This window comes from Annulohypoxylon maeteangense (assembly GCF_022496945.1).
Source record: "Annulohypoxylon maeteangense strain CBS 123835 unplaced genomic scaffold GGS22scaffold_2, whole genome shotgun sequence".
NCBI lineage: Eukaryota > Fungi > Ascomycota > Sordariomycetes > Xylariales > Hypoxylaceae > Annulohypoxylon > Annulohypoxylon maeteangense.
The window spans coordinates 1,281,535-1,296,323 of record NW_025953249.1 but is presented as its reverse complement, the minus strand read 5'-3'; the positions used below and the strand labels follow the sequence as shown (position 1 = coordinate 1,296,323).

At 48.6% G+C, this 14,789-nt stretch overlaps 5 protein-coding genes across 5 annotated transcripts; 1 reads left to right on the top strand and 4 right to left on the bottom strand.

Annotated features, from left to right (window-relative positions):
* Positions 1-4,685: 4,685 nt before the first annotated feature.
* GGS22DRAFT_152733 (dihydrofolate reductase) lies at positions 4,686-6,422 on the bottom strand. The gene is made up of 2 exons (XM_047959730.1): positions 6,280-6,422; positions 4,686-6,227 (listed from the first exon to the last, which is right to left on the bottom strand). Exon 2 carries the CDS (start codon positions 6,045-6,047, stop codon positions 5,106-5,108), a length of 942 nt encoding a protein of 313 aa, XP_047822766.1. The 5' UTR covers positions 6,048-6,227; positions 6,280-6,422; the 3' UTR covers positions 4,686-5,105.
* An 816-nt stretch (positions 6,423-7,238) lies between these two features.
* Positions 7,239-7,565, top strand: GGS22DRAFT_184507 (uncharacterized protein; the record flags this gene model as incomplete). The annotated part of the gene is made up of 1 exon (XM_047964196.1): positions 7,239-7,565. One exon carries the CDS (start codon positions 7,239-7,241, stop codon positions 7,563-7,565), a length of 327 nt encoding a protein of 108 aa, XP_047822765.1.
* Positions 7,566-7,844: 279 nt separating this feature from the next.
* Positions 7,845-9,731, bottom strand: GGS22DRAFT_152730 (FAD/NAD(P)-binding domain-containing protein). Its single transcript, XM_047959729.1, has 2 exons — positions 9,368-9,731; positions 7,845-9,313 (listed from the first exon to the last, which is right to left on the bottom strand). The coding sequence occupies exons 1-2, from the start codon at positions 9,408-9,410 to the stop codon at positions 7,953-7,955; spliced, it is 1,404 nt and encodes a 467-aa protein (XP_047822764.1). The 5' UTR covers positions 9,411-9,731; the 3' UTR covers positions 7,845-7,952.
* An 812-nt stretch (positions 9,732-10,543) lies between these two features.
* On the bottom strand, positions 10,544-11,978 carry GGS22DRAFT_196707 (uncharacterized protein; the record flags this gene model as incomplete). Its single annotated transcript, XM_047965876.1, has 3 exons — positions 10,544-11,226; positions 11,284-11,664; positions 11,720-11,978. The coding sequence occupies 3 exons, from the start codon at positions 11,976-11,978 to the stop codon at positions 10,544-10,546; spliced, it is 1,323 nt and encodes a 440-aa protein (XP_047822763.1).
* A 436-nt stretch (positions 11,979-12,414) lies between these two features.
* GGS22DRAFT_152726 (uncharacterized protein) lies at positions 12,415-14,272 on the bottom strand. The gene has a single exon (XM_047959728.1). The coding sequence runs from the start codon at positions 13,563-13,565 to the stop codon at positions 12,774-12,776; it is 792 nt and encodes a 263-aa protein (XP_047822762.1). The 5' UTR covers positions 13,566-14,272; the 3' UTR covers positions 12,415-12,773.
* Between the last annotated feature and the right edge of the window lie 517 nt (positions 14,273-14,789).

Sequence of the window (14,789 nt, the reverse complement as noted above, 5' to 3'; positions counted from 1 at the left end):
CTGGGGAAGCGAGGCGGCGTGCCGATTTGCTAAGAGATGGGTCCTTGTCGCCTAATGCCATAGCGCCTATTTTCAATCCCATTTTACATTGCGCGTCATACTAAGAGGAGGATAGTAGGTATCTTTAGCGGATGGGGGTCACGTCTTTTCATTTACTTCGTCAATTTTTAGCAATTTAAGGGGTAAGGTCAGCTAATTGGTACCATTCGATACCTACCAAGGTGTGGGTAATACCTCGACATCATCTCTACTTACTACTAATTACAGTGTGTATACATTGGCCCTCGTGCGCGGCAATTGGCCTACATTCAGAGGAACCGGGTAATCGGTAACAGCGTGCTCATACGAGAGTGTCTTGTGAATACCCACCTAGGCACTATAATTCAGGAACACATCATCGTCATTGTTCCTCATCATACGCACGTCAACACCGTAACGAAGGAAATATTTGGCGATTTACGAAAAGTACGAAATTTGCGAAAACAACATCGATCGAAACCCGACCTATAACCAATATCATGATATAGCAGAAGCCGTTGTCCTAAGATCTTAAACTTTCCCATTTAGGTCAATGTGCTTATGGACATGATATGATCCGTTCCAATATTGCGCGAGCTGTTCTCACGTCCTCTTCATGGTGTAGGGGCTATATGTCCATGCTACTTACCTAGTATCTCCTTAGGCTCTACATGAGACCAATGGGCGAGAATGCAACGTTCTCACATGTCAGCAAGTTCATGATTTTAGAACGTTCAGAAGCAGTCATCTACTTATTCCCGAATGGGGGCCTCATACGTGCAGCCGGCAGCGCTAACACCGCATTGCATTCCCGCAGCGGATAGGGCAAGCCTTACGTACATTAACTAAACACTAAGTTGCTGGTGGTGTGGAGCGTATGCGGTTGGTGGACGGGTCGACGTCGAGACGCACACGTTATATAAGCTGACTAAATCGGTCGTGCCTCGTGGAGGGCGTGGAAGTTACGCCATAGGACGGGCGAACACGGACGGATCAACCGCCAGATGTAAGTCAGAAATACCAAGCGTGATTAATGATCACAGGGCTGTACACAATTCTTGCCGGATGCATGCGCTGGGAACACACGGTTTCGCAAGCGCTGGTAAGCTACATACGGGAAGATATTCCGGTCTATTGGATGACGTCTAAATCATATCTCTAACTAACAGGATACCTATTATATATATTTTACATCTATATATTTTAATCTTATAAGGATAATCTAATGGTACATACATAGAAACACAAGTTTTGATATGATATCCTGTCACTACCTATAACCAATGCACCTCATCACATCCTAGATTCCCAATTCGGCATGGATTTGACCTCGTATCTCGAGAAGTTCTAGACTAAATGATCGCCGTGGAGGTAATCTTCGCTGGGTAGCAATGAGGAGAGAGGTATTGGACGACATGTATACTGTTTTTTTATTTCTGCTTTTTTCGTCGACTTACCTTCCCGTCGCGGGGGAGAGGGGTTCTCTTTTCTTTTTCTTTTTTCCTTTTTTTTTTCTTTTCGTCGATCCATTAACGAGGCAACTAAGGATCGGTCCGTGGTGGAGAAAGGGTAGTAACTGGATTTCGAAAGGCGGATGCTACGTTGTCAAAAACGCGATACTTAGTAAGATATTGGGATGCAAACCGACAGTCTGGATCCCGGCAAGGGTCGCCCTTCTTTTCCCAATCCCAATCCCAATCCTGCGGCGAGAGGGCGACGGCTCCCGAGCCTGACGGGTGAGTGAGTGAGTCTGATCTGCATGGGGGAATTGGGAAGGATGGGATGAGCGCTAGCGCACGTCCTCCGACGCAGGCGAGAGAGCAAAAGCCTGGCTGGTCTGCCTGCTTGGTTGCTGTCTGGCTGCGCGCCTCCGTTCACTGGACCGGGCCGAAAAAAATAAGAGAGAAAGAAAGAGTCAAAACGCCCGCAGCCCAATGCGCGTTGGCGCCACCTCGCTCAATCCTCTGCACCGTCGCATTTGTCCCATCTCTCGCTCACTCACCTATCCCGTCCTAGGTAATCGGGGACCGAAAGTACTTTCGTACATACATATATACGCACATTACCTGCAATCCTGTTCCCCTTTGCGGTTAGCTAGCACCCGGAACGCCTTCGACCGGGCGGTCGGCGTTGATCATACGACGTGTTACGCAGCGTTGCGTGCCTAGATATCTACCCAGCATCCGAGGTAGGCTGGTACTAGGTAGGTCACGTAGATAGCTAGCTAGGTAGGTAAGTAGGTAGGCATGTACGTAGATTCGTCCCGATTTTTGGAACGGGGCGTATGTATGTTTGCTTCGTCGTCAGGATGCAGCACCAGAACCAGAGCGAGCACGGCGTGCATCTTTTCCCTGTCGCGAATCCGTCCGCGGCGGGGTCTGGACCCTGCGTTCTGCGCGTCGACGTTTCTTCTTTTTCTTCTTCTTCTTTTTTTCGTACTCGCAAGCTTTGCTTCGCAGAGTAAGGTCCATGTGCCGACTTTATCCCCCGCCCGAAGGAGAAGCCGGAGGCCTCAAATGGCATAAGGCTGATGGGACGGACGTGGGGGGCGTTGGTTCGTTTGCTTTTCTTATACGTCTCGCGGAGCCAATGACGTGCTCGATCGTGCGGCGATGCCTGCGGCTCGACCGTTGCGCGCTGGTAGCTCGGTGGTTTTCGGTGAGTTGGCGCGGCGGTTCCCTGATTTTCTTACCGCGTAACACTGGCCAATGTTGGGGGTTTGGAGAGCTTGATGCGAGACATCGAGGGAGAGCCAAAGATAGCCAGCCGGGATACGAATCGTCATCCGGGATGCCTCGTGATGCTCGGCCGGTAGGACGCCGCGGTTCGAACTAGCATTCGAGCGCGATGTACTGTATACTCGGGCTATAATGCCTACCTTGTCTATAGTGTCCAGGGCGCGTACCGCGGAGTAAGCGGAGGCCTTGTCACTCCCTCGGGATTATCCGTAGGCGACGGCTTGGCTCGCTGGAGATATCCCAGTGTTCATCATGACGTTGAGATCGGCGGCGTGCTTTGGCAACTTCATGATCGCTAGTCGAAGTCCAGCGCTATTGATATGTTGTATGACATTGGGCACGGAGACATTATGGGGAATTGGCGTTCATTAGTTGGGAGAAGCTTACGGCTCTTCTACTAGGACGAAAGGGGTATCATGTTCTTAGTCTGGATTGTTGCTATTGGGAGGACGCGGGAAATAGGAGGCTGAAGGAAGGGGGCTATCTTGTGTATCCTATGTATGTACCTAGAAGGCGGCTAGGTATAGTACTTTTGTTCGCAAAGAGATGCCGTTTTCTTGAGCCTATCAAGTTCATACCGTCTCAGGAGCAACCAAGTTTCCAAGAAATCGACTAGTTTCTCTTATTCGATTGTTAATGTTTGCGTAACCTTTCCATGTAGCTACATACAGTCTCTATATGTAGATTGATCTGATATCCCTAGAAGAATGATGAGATATTAGGCTAAGGTTAAATTGGAATTATCCCGTTCACCCAGAAGCCCGTTTTAAGGGGTTTATGATAGGTACTGGGTAGGTGTCCAAAAGTGTATGGATTTCGAGTAGCCAACTTCAATAGGGGTTATCAAACTGTAGGGTCAACTTCCAAGTTAAGAAACAATGTTCATATAGTCTCTTCAACGTTGCTAACAGTAAGTATTCTGTATTATCTAGTAGAAGCTAGCATTTGAATTAGAATTGCGTGTAGCTCTAGGTGATTTCGTTAGCTATTCAAGTACCAGTCTATAGCTGTAGTTATGTCGTCCCCTACCTATGAGTCCTTATACCATGTCCCTATTGGGACTGCACTATCGTAGGACAAAGGGTTACTGCTTTGATCGAACACAATATCTAGAATAATAGATACATACTAGGTACCATATAAAATTTTGCTGGCCTGGGACCGTTTTAGTCACGTCGTCTTGTTTTGTGAAGCTCCAAGTGCGATTACCAGTCATATGAGGGCTAGCAGCTTGTGCCATATGAGCCCCCCAGACTGCACCGATAGAATTTGCTGTATGTCACAAAGCTTCATCGACTGACACCTCGACTATGGGGTATAAGACAGTTTACCGTTATAGAAACCTAGAAAGGGACTGTAGTAGGGGGCGAGAGAGAGATCCGTGTGGACAGCGTCGGGATAAACGGAAAGTCTAGACTTCTTGACATATCAAACCAGTATACGAACCATTGACTTTGGCGTGACGAAAAGTCAATCCCGAGAACAAACGCATCTCGTGAGCTCTATCTGGATGACGAGTTGTGAGAAGTGAATGGTGCAATGGTGGCTTCTAATATGTCTTGGTTCGGTAGTTCTCGAGCAACTCTTGCTGAGACAATGTGCTATGTAACTGGTATTAGAGGGAAAGTCAGACATCGCGTGGGTTTGTTTTAGTTATACGTGTGTGGGTGTTTTTGAAGGCAAACCCACCATTCCATTGACGTGCTGGTGAGTATAGTGGTCTCTGGCTTCTAAACTAAGGATGGATGATCTTGGTTCATGGGTATCTGCGTGGTAGCTATGGTGTCACGATGTAGATTATAGATGATACCGCTAAATTCAGAGGGCTGCTACGTGGACACTTTAGGGCCTTAAGCCATAGCAAAAAGGGGGTCGTTGGTATCAACGTGGGCGAAGCCAAACACTAGATTCTGGGCGCCGTGTCAAATAGCTACCTGGTGTGTTATTCATACCCTCTCAAGGGCTTTATCGCCTGGATTCCTGCATTCCATGTTTGACCATTGTTGATGATGTCATGTCTAAACACGTACCTAGATATATAAGGGTGGCATCTTAGAGTAGATGGGTCGCTGGGTCAATTGTGATTCTATCACCTAGAAGTATGGTCCCAGTTCTTGCTAAAGCAAAACCCGTTGTCTCCCCAAACAGCGGTTACCTATCAGCACTGTTAAATCTCAACTAAGAAGGTATACAGGTAACATCCATCCCACTGGTACCCATTGCAACTGGGGTTTGGTTAACTCCAGGTCCAGTAAGTAGTGTCTCATTAAACACCATTTATAGAAACTGTTAGTTAAGTGAATAGCTCTATGATGTATTCTTATAGAGGCTGACTTATGGCCCAGGGTTTTAACCTTGAGGGGCGATTTTCCCACATAGCACTACATCGTCTCCGAGGGGTATCCAAGCTGTGCTAGTAAGTCGAGCTACAGCGCTCAGCTTACCGTCCGGGCTGATCTTTCGGGGTGGGGAGACGAAGACACTTCCTTGACCAAGCCACGTTGGCGCAATAGTTACAATAACTGAGTTGACTAAATGTGAATTCCCGTGTGAGAGGAGAGAGTTTATCACTTCACCGCCACCCTCGATCATAATGCTCCGCAGCCCCTCGTTTCGTACAGCAGATAGGATAGCGTGCCAATCGAAGCGCTTACTACCTAAGTCCGCATCGGAGTTCTGGCTTCTGTGCCCACTTAGGACTATAAACTTCCCTCCGAGATCTTCCAATAACCGCTTTCTGCTCTCCGGGGGCTGTGGCACAGCTGTGATGATATATGGGGCCAGTCCTTTTCCTGCCCGAGCTAGTTGCATAACCTTACTCTTGGAAGTGAAGTCCCAGCGCAGATTTGGGTCAATAATTATTGGTCTCGGCTGATGTGTGGTGAAAGTATGCTTCGTATCCTCGCCGGCGGCTTCTCCAGCCAGCCCCAGTAGCGCACCAATGCCCGCAGTGGCAGCAGAGGACGAAGTTTCTAGGACTGGACCGTCCAATGCGATGCGGGAATTCAACCCTGGGTCATCGGCGATAGCTGTGCCAACGCCAACACAGATGGCGTCGTGGCGACTGCGAAGATAATGGGTCATGGCTTTTGATTGGGGCCCCGAGAGAACAGTCCTGATACCCGGTCCGAGGGACAGGGCTGAATCGAGGGAAGTAGCGAATGTCAACGTGACAAACGGCAAATTAGTCGATGAAGAGATGCCATCCTTGACGCCTGTCACCAGTGGCGGAAGATGAGACTCGAGCTTCTCCTTTTCGATGGATGGGAATATTAATGGAAGTTCAGCCATTTGGAATATGTTGTTTTAGATTTGACTTAATTCAGAAATCAATATCCGTATCTCTGGGAGATACCAATGCTTATTTATTCCAATCATATGTTCAAGATATGATCCCTCTAAAGGCGATATCATCTGTAGGTAGATGAAGTTGGAAGACATGAAGTTGGCCGCTAAGTAAGATCCTCATATCTTGCATAGTTCTGTAAGCCAATCAGTATTCAGATAGAGTCCAATTCATTACCTTTTTGGTGCATAGATCAATTATATGGATCTGTATATGCACTAACAGGGATAATATGTATTGTTATCGGACCAACACCAAATTCCAAGTATTTAACAGAGTCGGTGAATGGACTTAACAATTCTCATGAATTCGGGAAGAAGACACGGCAAGTTTGGTGAATCACGAATATTGATGCCTTGATTTGTCATTTACTTTGAAAGTTGGAATTATTGAATTGTGTACGGAATATTCGACCAATGAACATTGACTTTGTCCCTCCACAAGAATGTGGCGTAACAATAGAGCACAGCCACATGCGCATTTCGGGATATGGCGTAAAATTGCTGTAAGACATACATGTGATCCCTGTACCTGGATACATATCTTGCGACATAAGCTGTTTGATCCGTGAATCTCAAAGACCTTCGCGACGGTCGTATTTTAACAATCGTCCCTCTAAATTCCTCCTGCTTATCATTCGTTATAATCTATCTCTGACTACCATTTCTACCAATTCTTGCTAGCCAAGACTATACCATACTACCTACCTCTAATCAAGCAGTAATAACTGTAAGACACCACGCGTCAAGAAAAAGCTCCGCCACAAATCTAATCACATCCTCTCGGTGCCAATCCTCGGCGCCAACAGACCAGCGCAGCCGACTATCCGAACGAAGTGGGCGCTTTATTTGTATTACCTGAAAGGATCTTTTTCCGCCCTCGCAGAAACAATTTCTTCCTCCTTTATACCTCCATCCACAGTGTCGTAGATGCGAGATCGATCCATCTAATTCGACAACACCCGACTTTAAATTTCCTACTCTCATCTACCTATCTACCTAGGTAGCTACCTGGTACATCTCGTCGCATAAGTGTACTAAACCAACCAAACAACAACCAATCACCAACCTTCCAACCGGTCCGGTCCGTAGCAATACCACCTACATCCATACCTACCAACCCACCAACCCATCACCATGTCCGGCAAAGACGACCTCCCCCCAGCATACGGCCCACCGCCACAAGCCCCGCAAGCCACCTACCCAGGCGGCTACCCGCCACCGCAGCAGCAGCAGCCCGGGTACGGAGCGCCCCAGGGCATGGGGTACTACCCGCAGAACGCGCCTCCGCCGCAAGGCCAGTACCAGGGGGGCTACTACCCGCCGCCGCAGGGCTACCAGCCGGGGTACCAGCCGCAGGGCCAGTACCAGAACCAGCAGCAGCAGTCCTCGGGAAGCGATAGCTGTTTAGGCATGTTGTTCGGTGCGCTGGCGTGTTGTTGTTGTCTGGAATGTCTGTTTTAAGGGGATGAGGAAGAGGAGAGGGGCAAGGAGGTAATGAAGTTGTGTCGTGATCGCGATCGCGAGGATCGCGCTGAAGACCGAACCGAGAGCCGACGGGCGATGTGACGATTGACATTCGAGGAGGGCCGTTGCCGAGGATACCTTCGCTATGCATATTGAATTTGAACACCGGAGCAGGGCGTTGCGGGACTACTCATTACGTCGTTTTGTAATTATACGGCATGGCATTCTGATACGTTCTAGGTACATAACTTACGACAAACCACGTCAAACCAGCTACTTGTAATCTCAATTTCATGTGATTACTGCTTCTGCCCGCTTGATTACTTGCTTGCTAAATATCACATCCGTCTCTTGTACAATGTGTTGAAACATGCTAAAAATCCTCTATACAGCAATGCCCTGGGCATGTCCATTCGCAAAGCCGTTTGCGCCGTTCGTATGACCATTTATATCACCCGTAAGCGTAGCGTACAACTCGTCGAACTTCTCCTGGGCTTCCGCCACGCAGTCATACGAGTAGATCATATGCTGCACCTCGGGACTGGCCCACTTATCTGGAATCGGAGTCCCCTTTTTGGCCTCCTTGAACTGTCTGTCGCGTTCTTCCTTCGCTTTGCCGTCGCCTAGATGTAGCGTTCGCGCCGAAGAAGCCGCCAACTCTACTAGTATCGATGTCCGCTCCTTTCTCAGGAGCTCGTAGACCTTAAGCGCCTTAGATAGGGCATCCCTATCGGCGCCACCGCTAGGCGCCTGACTTACAACCTCCGCTAGCACGGCAGCATCTTCGATAGCCATCGCAGCACCCTGACTAAGGTGTGGCAGCGTTGGATGGCAGGCGTCACCGACAAGGGCAACACCTCCCAGAATCCAGCTATCGAGCGGCTTGTGTGAGCGCAGTCTCCACTCGCAGACCTCACCCTCAGGCACCATATTAAGCATCTTGAGGACGATGGGATCTAAGTCGCCATACACCTTAAGCATGGCGGGCTTGCTTCCACGCGTCGTGTACGTGGCGTTAGTCGCCGCGGCGAAGTTGACGTCAGGCTGGCATGTCGACAAGTTGTAGATGGTCTTGTTGCTAATAGGGTACGCCACGATATGTCGTTTCTCGCCGATCCATCGCAGCGCACAGTCAGCGTCCAACAGCTCGAGGAGATCTGGGTCGTGCTCCATCTCGGCCCGCGTCAACATAATTCGGTACGCGGCTTGCCCCGTGTCCTCGACGTCAGCCGTGATGTTTAGGCCCTTCAATATTCCGGTTCGCACGACGGATTTTATACCGTCTGCGCCGAGAAGGACGTCGGTCTCTACATCGTACGCCTCGCCGTTACGCGGCTGTACCGTGAATACGACTTTACCAGGGCCGAAGGACTTCACATCGGCCAGCGAGGTCGAGAAATGGAAAGTGATGTTGGGTTCCTTCTTACATCCCTCGTATAAGCCGCCGGCTAGAGACGCTCGGTGTCCGGTACAGTGGGGATATCCGTACTTTTCCTCGATGTCGGGCATCTCGACATGAACGAGCTCGCGATTCGTGGATCCTTCACGGATACTGGAGGCTTTGATGTTGGTAGCTTCAGCTAAGATGCCGTCCCAGCAACCCCAGCGATCCAGCACGCGGGCCATATTCGGAGCCAGTTGAATACCCGCGCCGACGAACCCCAGGTTCGAGGCTGTCTCGTATACATCGACATGCTTGAACCCTTTCTTAGCGAAGGCGAGGGCGCAAGCAAGGCCGCCCATACCTATGGTGAAGCGACATCAGTCGTTATACGTTGGTTTTGTCTTGTTTAACTCACCCGCGCCAATAACGGATATCCTTAAGTCCCTATAGTCCGACATATCGACAATCTACGACGCTCTAACTCCAGGCCAAGACCAATAAATGAGTATATTCGAAACGTCCCAAAGGTCGAAAGGTATTTATTGTGTAACAGCAGAGTGTGCCGAGTGAGTGTCGTCAGATCAGATAAAATGTTTAGGTGGTATGTTTGATGTATTTGATATATTTGATATATCGCAACGAATGAGGACGGTATGTCATCCTAGGTAACGAAGGGCGGACTCCTTGGACCAGGACCATTACCCGTGTACCTACCTACTTTTTCAGGCGGCCTGGACATTCTGCCGCTCATAAGCCTTCTTTAGTTAGATAGTTATCCCGAGGATGATTGAGGGAATAAGAAAAGCCTAGAATGAATTTCGGACATCCTAGTTAACGAACAGAGTGGGGCCAATTGATTGCCGGCTAATGAGGGGTTCTTTCCAAGGATTCCGTACCGCCATAGTCTATCGGCATTAGCTTTGTCGGAAGACAGGGTAGTATACGATAGTAGGATAATCTTTTCGCCTATGTGCAACTATGTATAATCGTTTGTCGTCCGTCCTTTCCCTCGTTTTATATGAGTGCCACAGATACTTCCCTAGTACGAAGTACCTGTGGGCCTCTCATCTTACGTACGCGTGGCTCCGTGTAATGGTTTTTGTGTAATACCAATGACGTATGTGACGCTCATGTGAAACCGCAATATAGAATCGACGATGTAGATTTCGGACATGAAAATTCATCCGGTTTTCATTCATAGTACAAAATGGGGGTTTCCCAATATACAAGTTTTGATTAATTCCGTTCCCTAGAAGGATCAGTACCTAGACAATGCTATGATACAGCAGGCTCGGCGCCACATGAGATGAGGTACAGTACCTAAATAACTAATCCAAGACAATCAGCTCATCCCAAAAGCAAAAGCCCATCCACGGCTAAATCATATAGTCTTCCAGCTGACTTCGGCCCTCCGTAAGAAAATTTTCAAGGGACTAGACACGAAAATCCAGGCGTAACAATGATAACCTTGGAATCTGCAGAAATTCTCCCAATATACCAAACAAGGACTAGTATCCTACGTTAATAAGTGTTCCCTTCACAGCCATAGTAAGTTATCGAACCACAACGAAAATTGTGTTGGTCCAACAGTTTAGACCTCAGTGACCACGATATCAGGCACCTGTTTCGGTGTATCGGCCTCAGTTGACGTATCAACTTCCACAACTTCCACTTCCTTGCCTTTGTAATTATATTGCAATGGTGCAGTCGCGGACTCGGCGTCGCACTCGACAACGTCAATTGGGTCGGATTCCAACGATTCTCCGTATTTAAATCGCCTCTCAACTTTGAGATCCCTTATGCCCGTTCCTGGCCGAAATCGTCTGCTATTACCTATAGCACTCTCGGGTAACTCTAGATCCTCTTCCTCCTGAAAACTGACTACTTTAGAGCATTGTTGGAGTCCTTGAGATAGCAGATCCACCGTTGGGCTTGATGGGTGAAGAGTAGGTTCCTGTTTGGGTGTGTCATAGGGCTGATCCGTTCCTAGTGCTGGATTTGGGTATAAGTTGTCTTTGCCATCAAAGCCATAATCCACTTTGATAGCCTCACTCAGTTCCTTCCCATCTAGTTCTAATAAGGGTGAGAATTGTTCAGGCGTCATGCTCTTAAGCGCGACTGCAGATCTCGAATGCGTCTCACCGGTGTCCTGATACGATAGTAGAATTAAATCGACCAATACGTCTCCTACTTTTCGGCCGCACGTCTTTGCAGCACGTACGCCTGCCTCTTTCAAGTCGACTTCCTTGATCTTGTTTGAGACCAGGCGAGCAACTAGCTTCGAAGTGTCCTACTCCTTCTTGATGGCTCTGCTGTCTAGTCTAAGCACACGCTCCCTAAAGACAACGATGGGCTTTCGAAGGAATAGAACGCCAGCCGCGCAAATGAAAGTTGCAAATAGTTGCCATGCCATCCACAGCAGCGAGGCTCCCCAAGGTGCAACGAATCGGAGAAACTCTTGTACTTGGTAGTGGTCCTCCTGACCTTTTATGAAGTAAAGCTTGTTCGGCTGATAGGAGAGAGATAGATCGTTGTTATCAGGACTGGCTCTCCCCTTGAGGATGGGTCTATTGCTGCGGTCGGTAGGTTTCCGTTGTAGTTCTAGGACAGTCACTAGTTTTACGTTGGCCTGCCATAAAGAATACGGCACGAACCAGAGCGTGAATGTCTGGCGAATTGAGCAATATAACAAGCCGTTCTTCTTGTCGAAGCCTATGGATTTTAGTTAATAGATAGATTCAATGTATTAGTTACGGGGTGGTCTCACTAGTTGAATCGATCTTAAGCTTGATGTCTGGACTTAAGACACGGTACCATTGGTAGATGAAGTAGATAAACCAGCGAGAATTTATGACCTGATTCGTCCAGAGGATTTTGCGATCGCCGAAGGATGGAACACGACAGAATGGGTGGATGAAATAGGCATCGGGTAGGAAATATTCATCTAGAGTATCAGATTGCTCTTGACGGGACTTCATCGTCAAGGCACTGATAACATGATGAATTTGGGTTTCGGGGTTATCCATCTTTGCGGTTTGTTTTTGGTGATTGCTATCCAAGTATCCTCTCTTTAGTTTAATCGAGCTGTCAGCGTGCAGAGAAGAGTGTATATAGGCCGAAAGATTGTTGTTGTGAGAGATGAAGAGGTGAACTTAAGAATGCAATATGTTTATCTAACTGTAGGAACATCATGATGTCATCAGTCTTAGGCTCGGCATGTGAATGTACCTAGTCGTTGAGGAAACCACAACAAATATTCAAACCCTTCGCAATTTCTTCCATATCCTTAAACAATTTTAGTACCGTAGTTTTTAGAATTGATCTAATGCGTCCTTATTTAATGGGAACCATAAGTAAGTTTAGTAGCCGGACCTAGGAAAAACAAGGTGTCGCTTCTCTAAGTGGAAGAGGTTGAACTTTAATACTAAGCAATTTACTATAATAAGACTACATTCTTAAGTAATCGTTACATACGTAGTACCAGCGAACAAGTTATGGCCCTGAATTTCAGGAGAATCTAGTCAGTAATGCTTAGAAAAACACAAAAATGTCATCGAAACCACTAGCCTCTCCAATGTCACATACATTCATTCTCCTCATACGCCATGCTAAATGTAGATTACCAAATAATACACAGATCTTCCAAATATCCCATCCATATGTTCATGTTCGTCTTAGATCTTTCCCAGTGTAGTTGTAACCACATTAGCCCCGTCCTTTCCAAGAACCTCCCAAACTCATCACCACTCATTATACCACCCATTACACCACCTTCTCCCCACCTCCCCACCATCCCCATTACCCTCACAACGAAGCAGACATCACGCCCTCCTCGAACTACTCCTCCTTCTCCGACTCATATCCCTCGACCCCTCCCCCCCAGAATACCGAAACTGCCCACTCCTCCGCTCACTACTCCTCCTCCTCCCATAACTCCGTCTACTATCCCTTCGTCGCGGGGGCGTGCTATTCTCCTCCTCAACCACAATCTCATCCTCATCCAACATCCTGCGCGCATGCACACGACTCACACTCGTCGACCTCGACCTCGACCTACTACTCCCGCTCCGCCCATGCTCCTCCATAACAATAATCTGGTCCACGCCCGGACTACTCGGCGGCGACACCTCGCGCCTGACATCTCGACGCGTGATCTCGATCGTCTCCTTCGTGCGCCGGCGGGGGCTGTAGTCCGAGCGGCTGTTGGTGTGGGTGTGGCGATTGCTATGGCGATGCACGCGCGGCCGCGAGCGGTACGAGACGACGCTGGACGAGCCACCGGCCCCGACGGATCCGGACTCGATGTCGGGCGGCGTCGCGTTTCCGATGTTCACGCACCAGTAGATCAGCCCTAGTAGCAGGATGAAGCCTGCGATCGAGCCTAACACGATGCCGACGACGGCGCCGGGGGCGGGGCCGTTGGGCGTTCGTCCGTACCCCTCCGGCACGGTGCTGACGTCCGTGGCGAGGCGGGGGAGGAGGTGCGTGCGGGAGGCGAGGGCGTGGAGTTTGCCGGTGAACGATGATATGGTGGTCGGTGGGGGAGTCGAGGAAGAAGTAGACGCCGGAGCGGCGAGGCGCGCGAGGGCGCGCAGGGGTTCGGGAGGCGGCATGGAGGATTTCGGTGTGTATGAAATGCCGTTATCAATCGGATGGAAGAGGATTAACGAGATTGAGTTTCGCCCGAAGTCGTCTTAAGATTCGAAAACGTGCCTCCGCTTCCGTCGGTGTTGGCTCGTGGGTGTTGTGGTTCCAAGGTTCGTTCGTATTCGGCTGTAACCCGCCTTTAAAAACAGGGCAGAGTAATCGCGCGCGCAAGATTTTGGGTGGTAGGTACAATACAATACAGAAACTGGACTGCTAAAACAACATCATAACGTATTCAAAAGAAATGCGTTGCGTAAATCTGGATTTCAAGCAAACGAGGAGAAATCAAATCGAAATATTCGTAGGTGAGTGATCGTCTAGGTAAGGTACTGTACAACTCACAGGGCTAGATGTGAGCGCGGTTAACAACTAGGTAGATGATAATAAGGCGCCAACATCGCGTTGTATTCGTCGTTACCAACGTACAACCCTGTAATTAGCACGTAAAGGTCCACTGACTGAATCACTGGATAGGGGGCAGGGGTGGCTGGGACCCAGATAGTTGCTACCGCAACATATGCTGTAGCACGGCAGCACGGTAATTGTACCGACATGGATATCCCCACTTACCATTCCCGTCCCTATCTTATCGCCCTTCGCCAATGACCTTCAGACCGCTCCGAAATGGAGAAACGGGAAGACATGTTGTGAATGCAGAATGCAGATTCAATATCACATTTTGATTCCTTGGTCTATCTTATTAGAAGATAGTTCGTCATACTTAAAACATTGAAGTTGGGCTCTTCCGAAAGGGATAATTGATTGGGCTGGTGAACAAGTAACCAAAATCCGTATGCGTCAGGTTTTTCGTTTATATCCAATTTGTTTGGCCAGCAATGAGTCCTCGAAGTTACCTTTCTAATGGATAACTCTTCGTTGTCACAAACCAACTCTGAAATCCCCACAATCGAGAGACAGATGGCTATGCAACTCCATCTTTAAGAAGATGTTACTATGACGCGTTCCTTCGACATTCGCCGGTTTCCTTCGGGGAATATATACCTCTGCATCTTTGTCAAAATAGGGGAAGATCTCGTCTCGCGCTGACTAAGAATGCCTATAGACATGCTCAGTGCATTACCTACCTATCTCCTAAATCCCTACCGTCATGCAGCACCCATGGATGCATGCAATTGTTTAGACTTTGATCGCGCCATCTTCACAATGAATGAGTCATTCGGTCGGTTAGT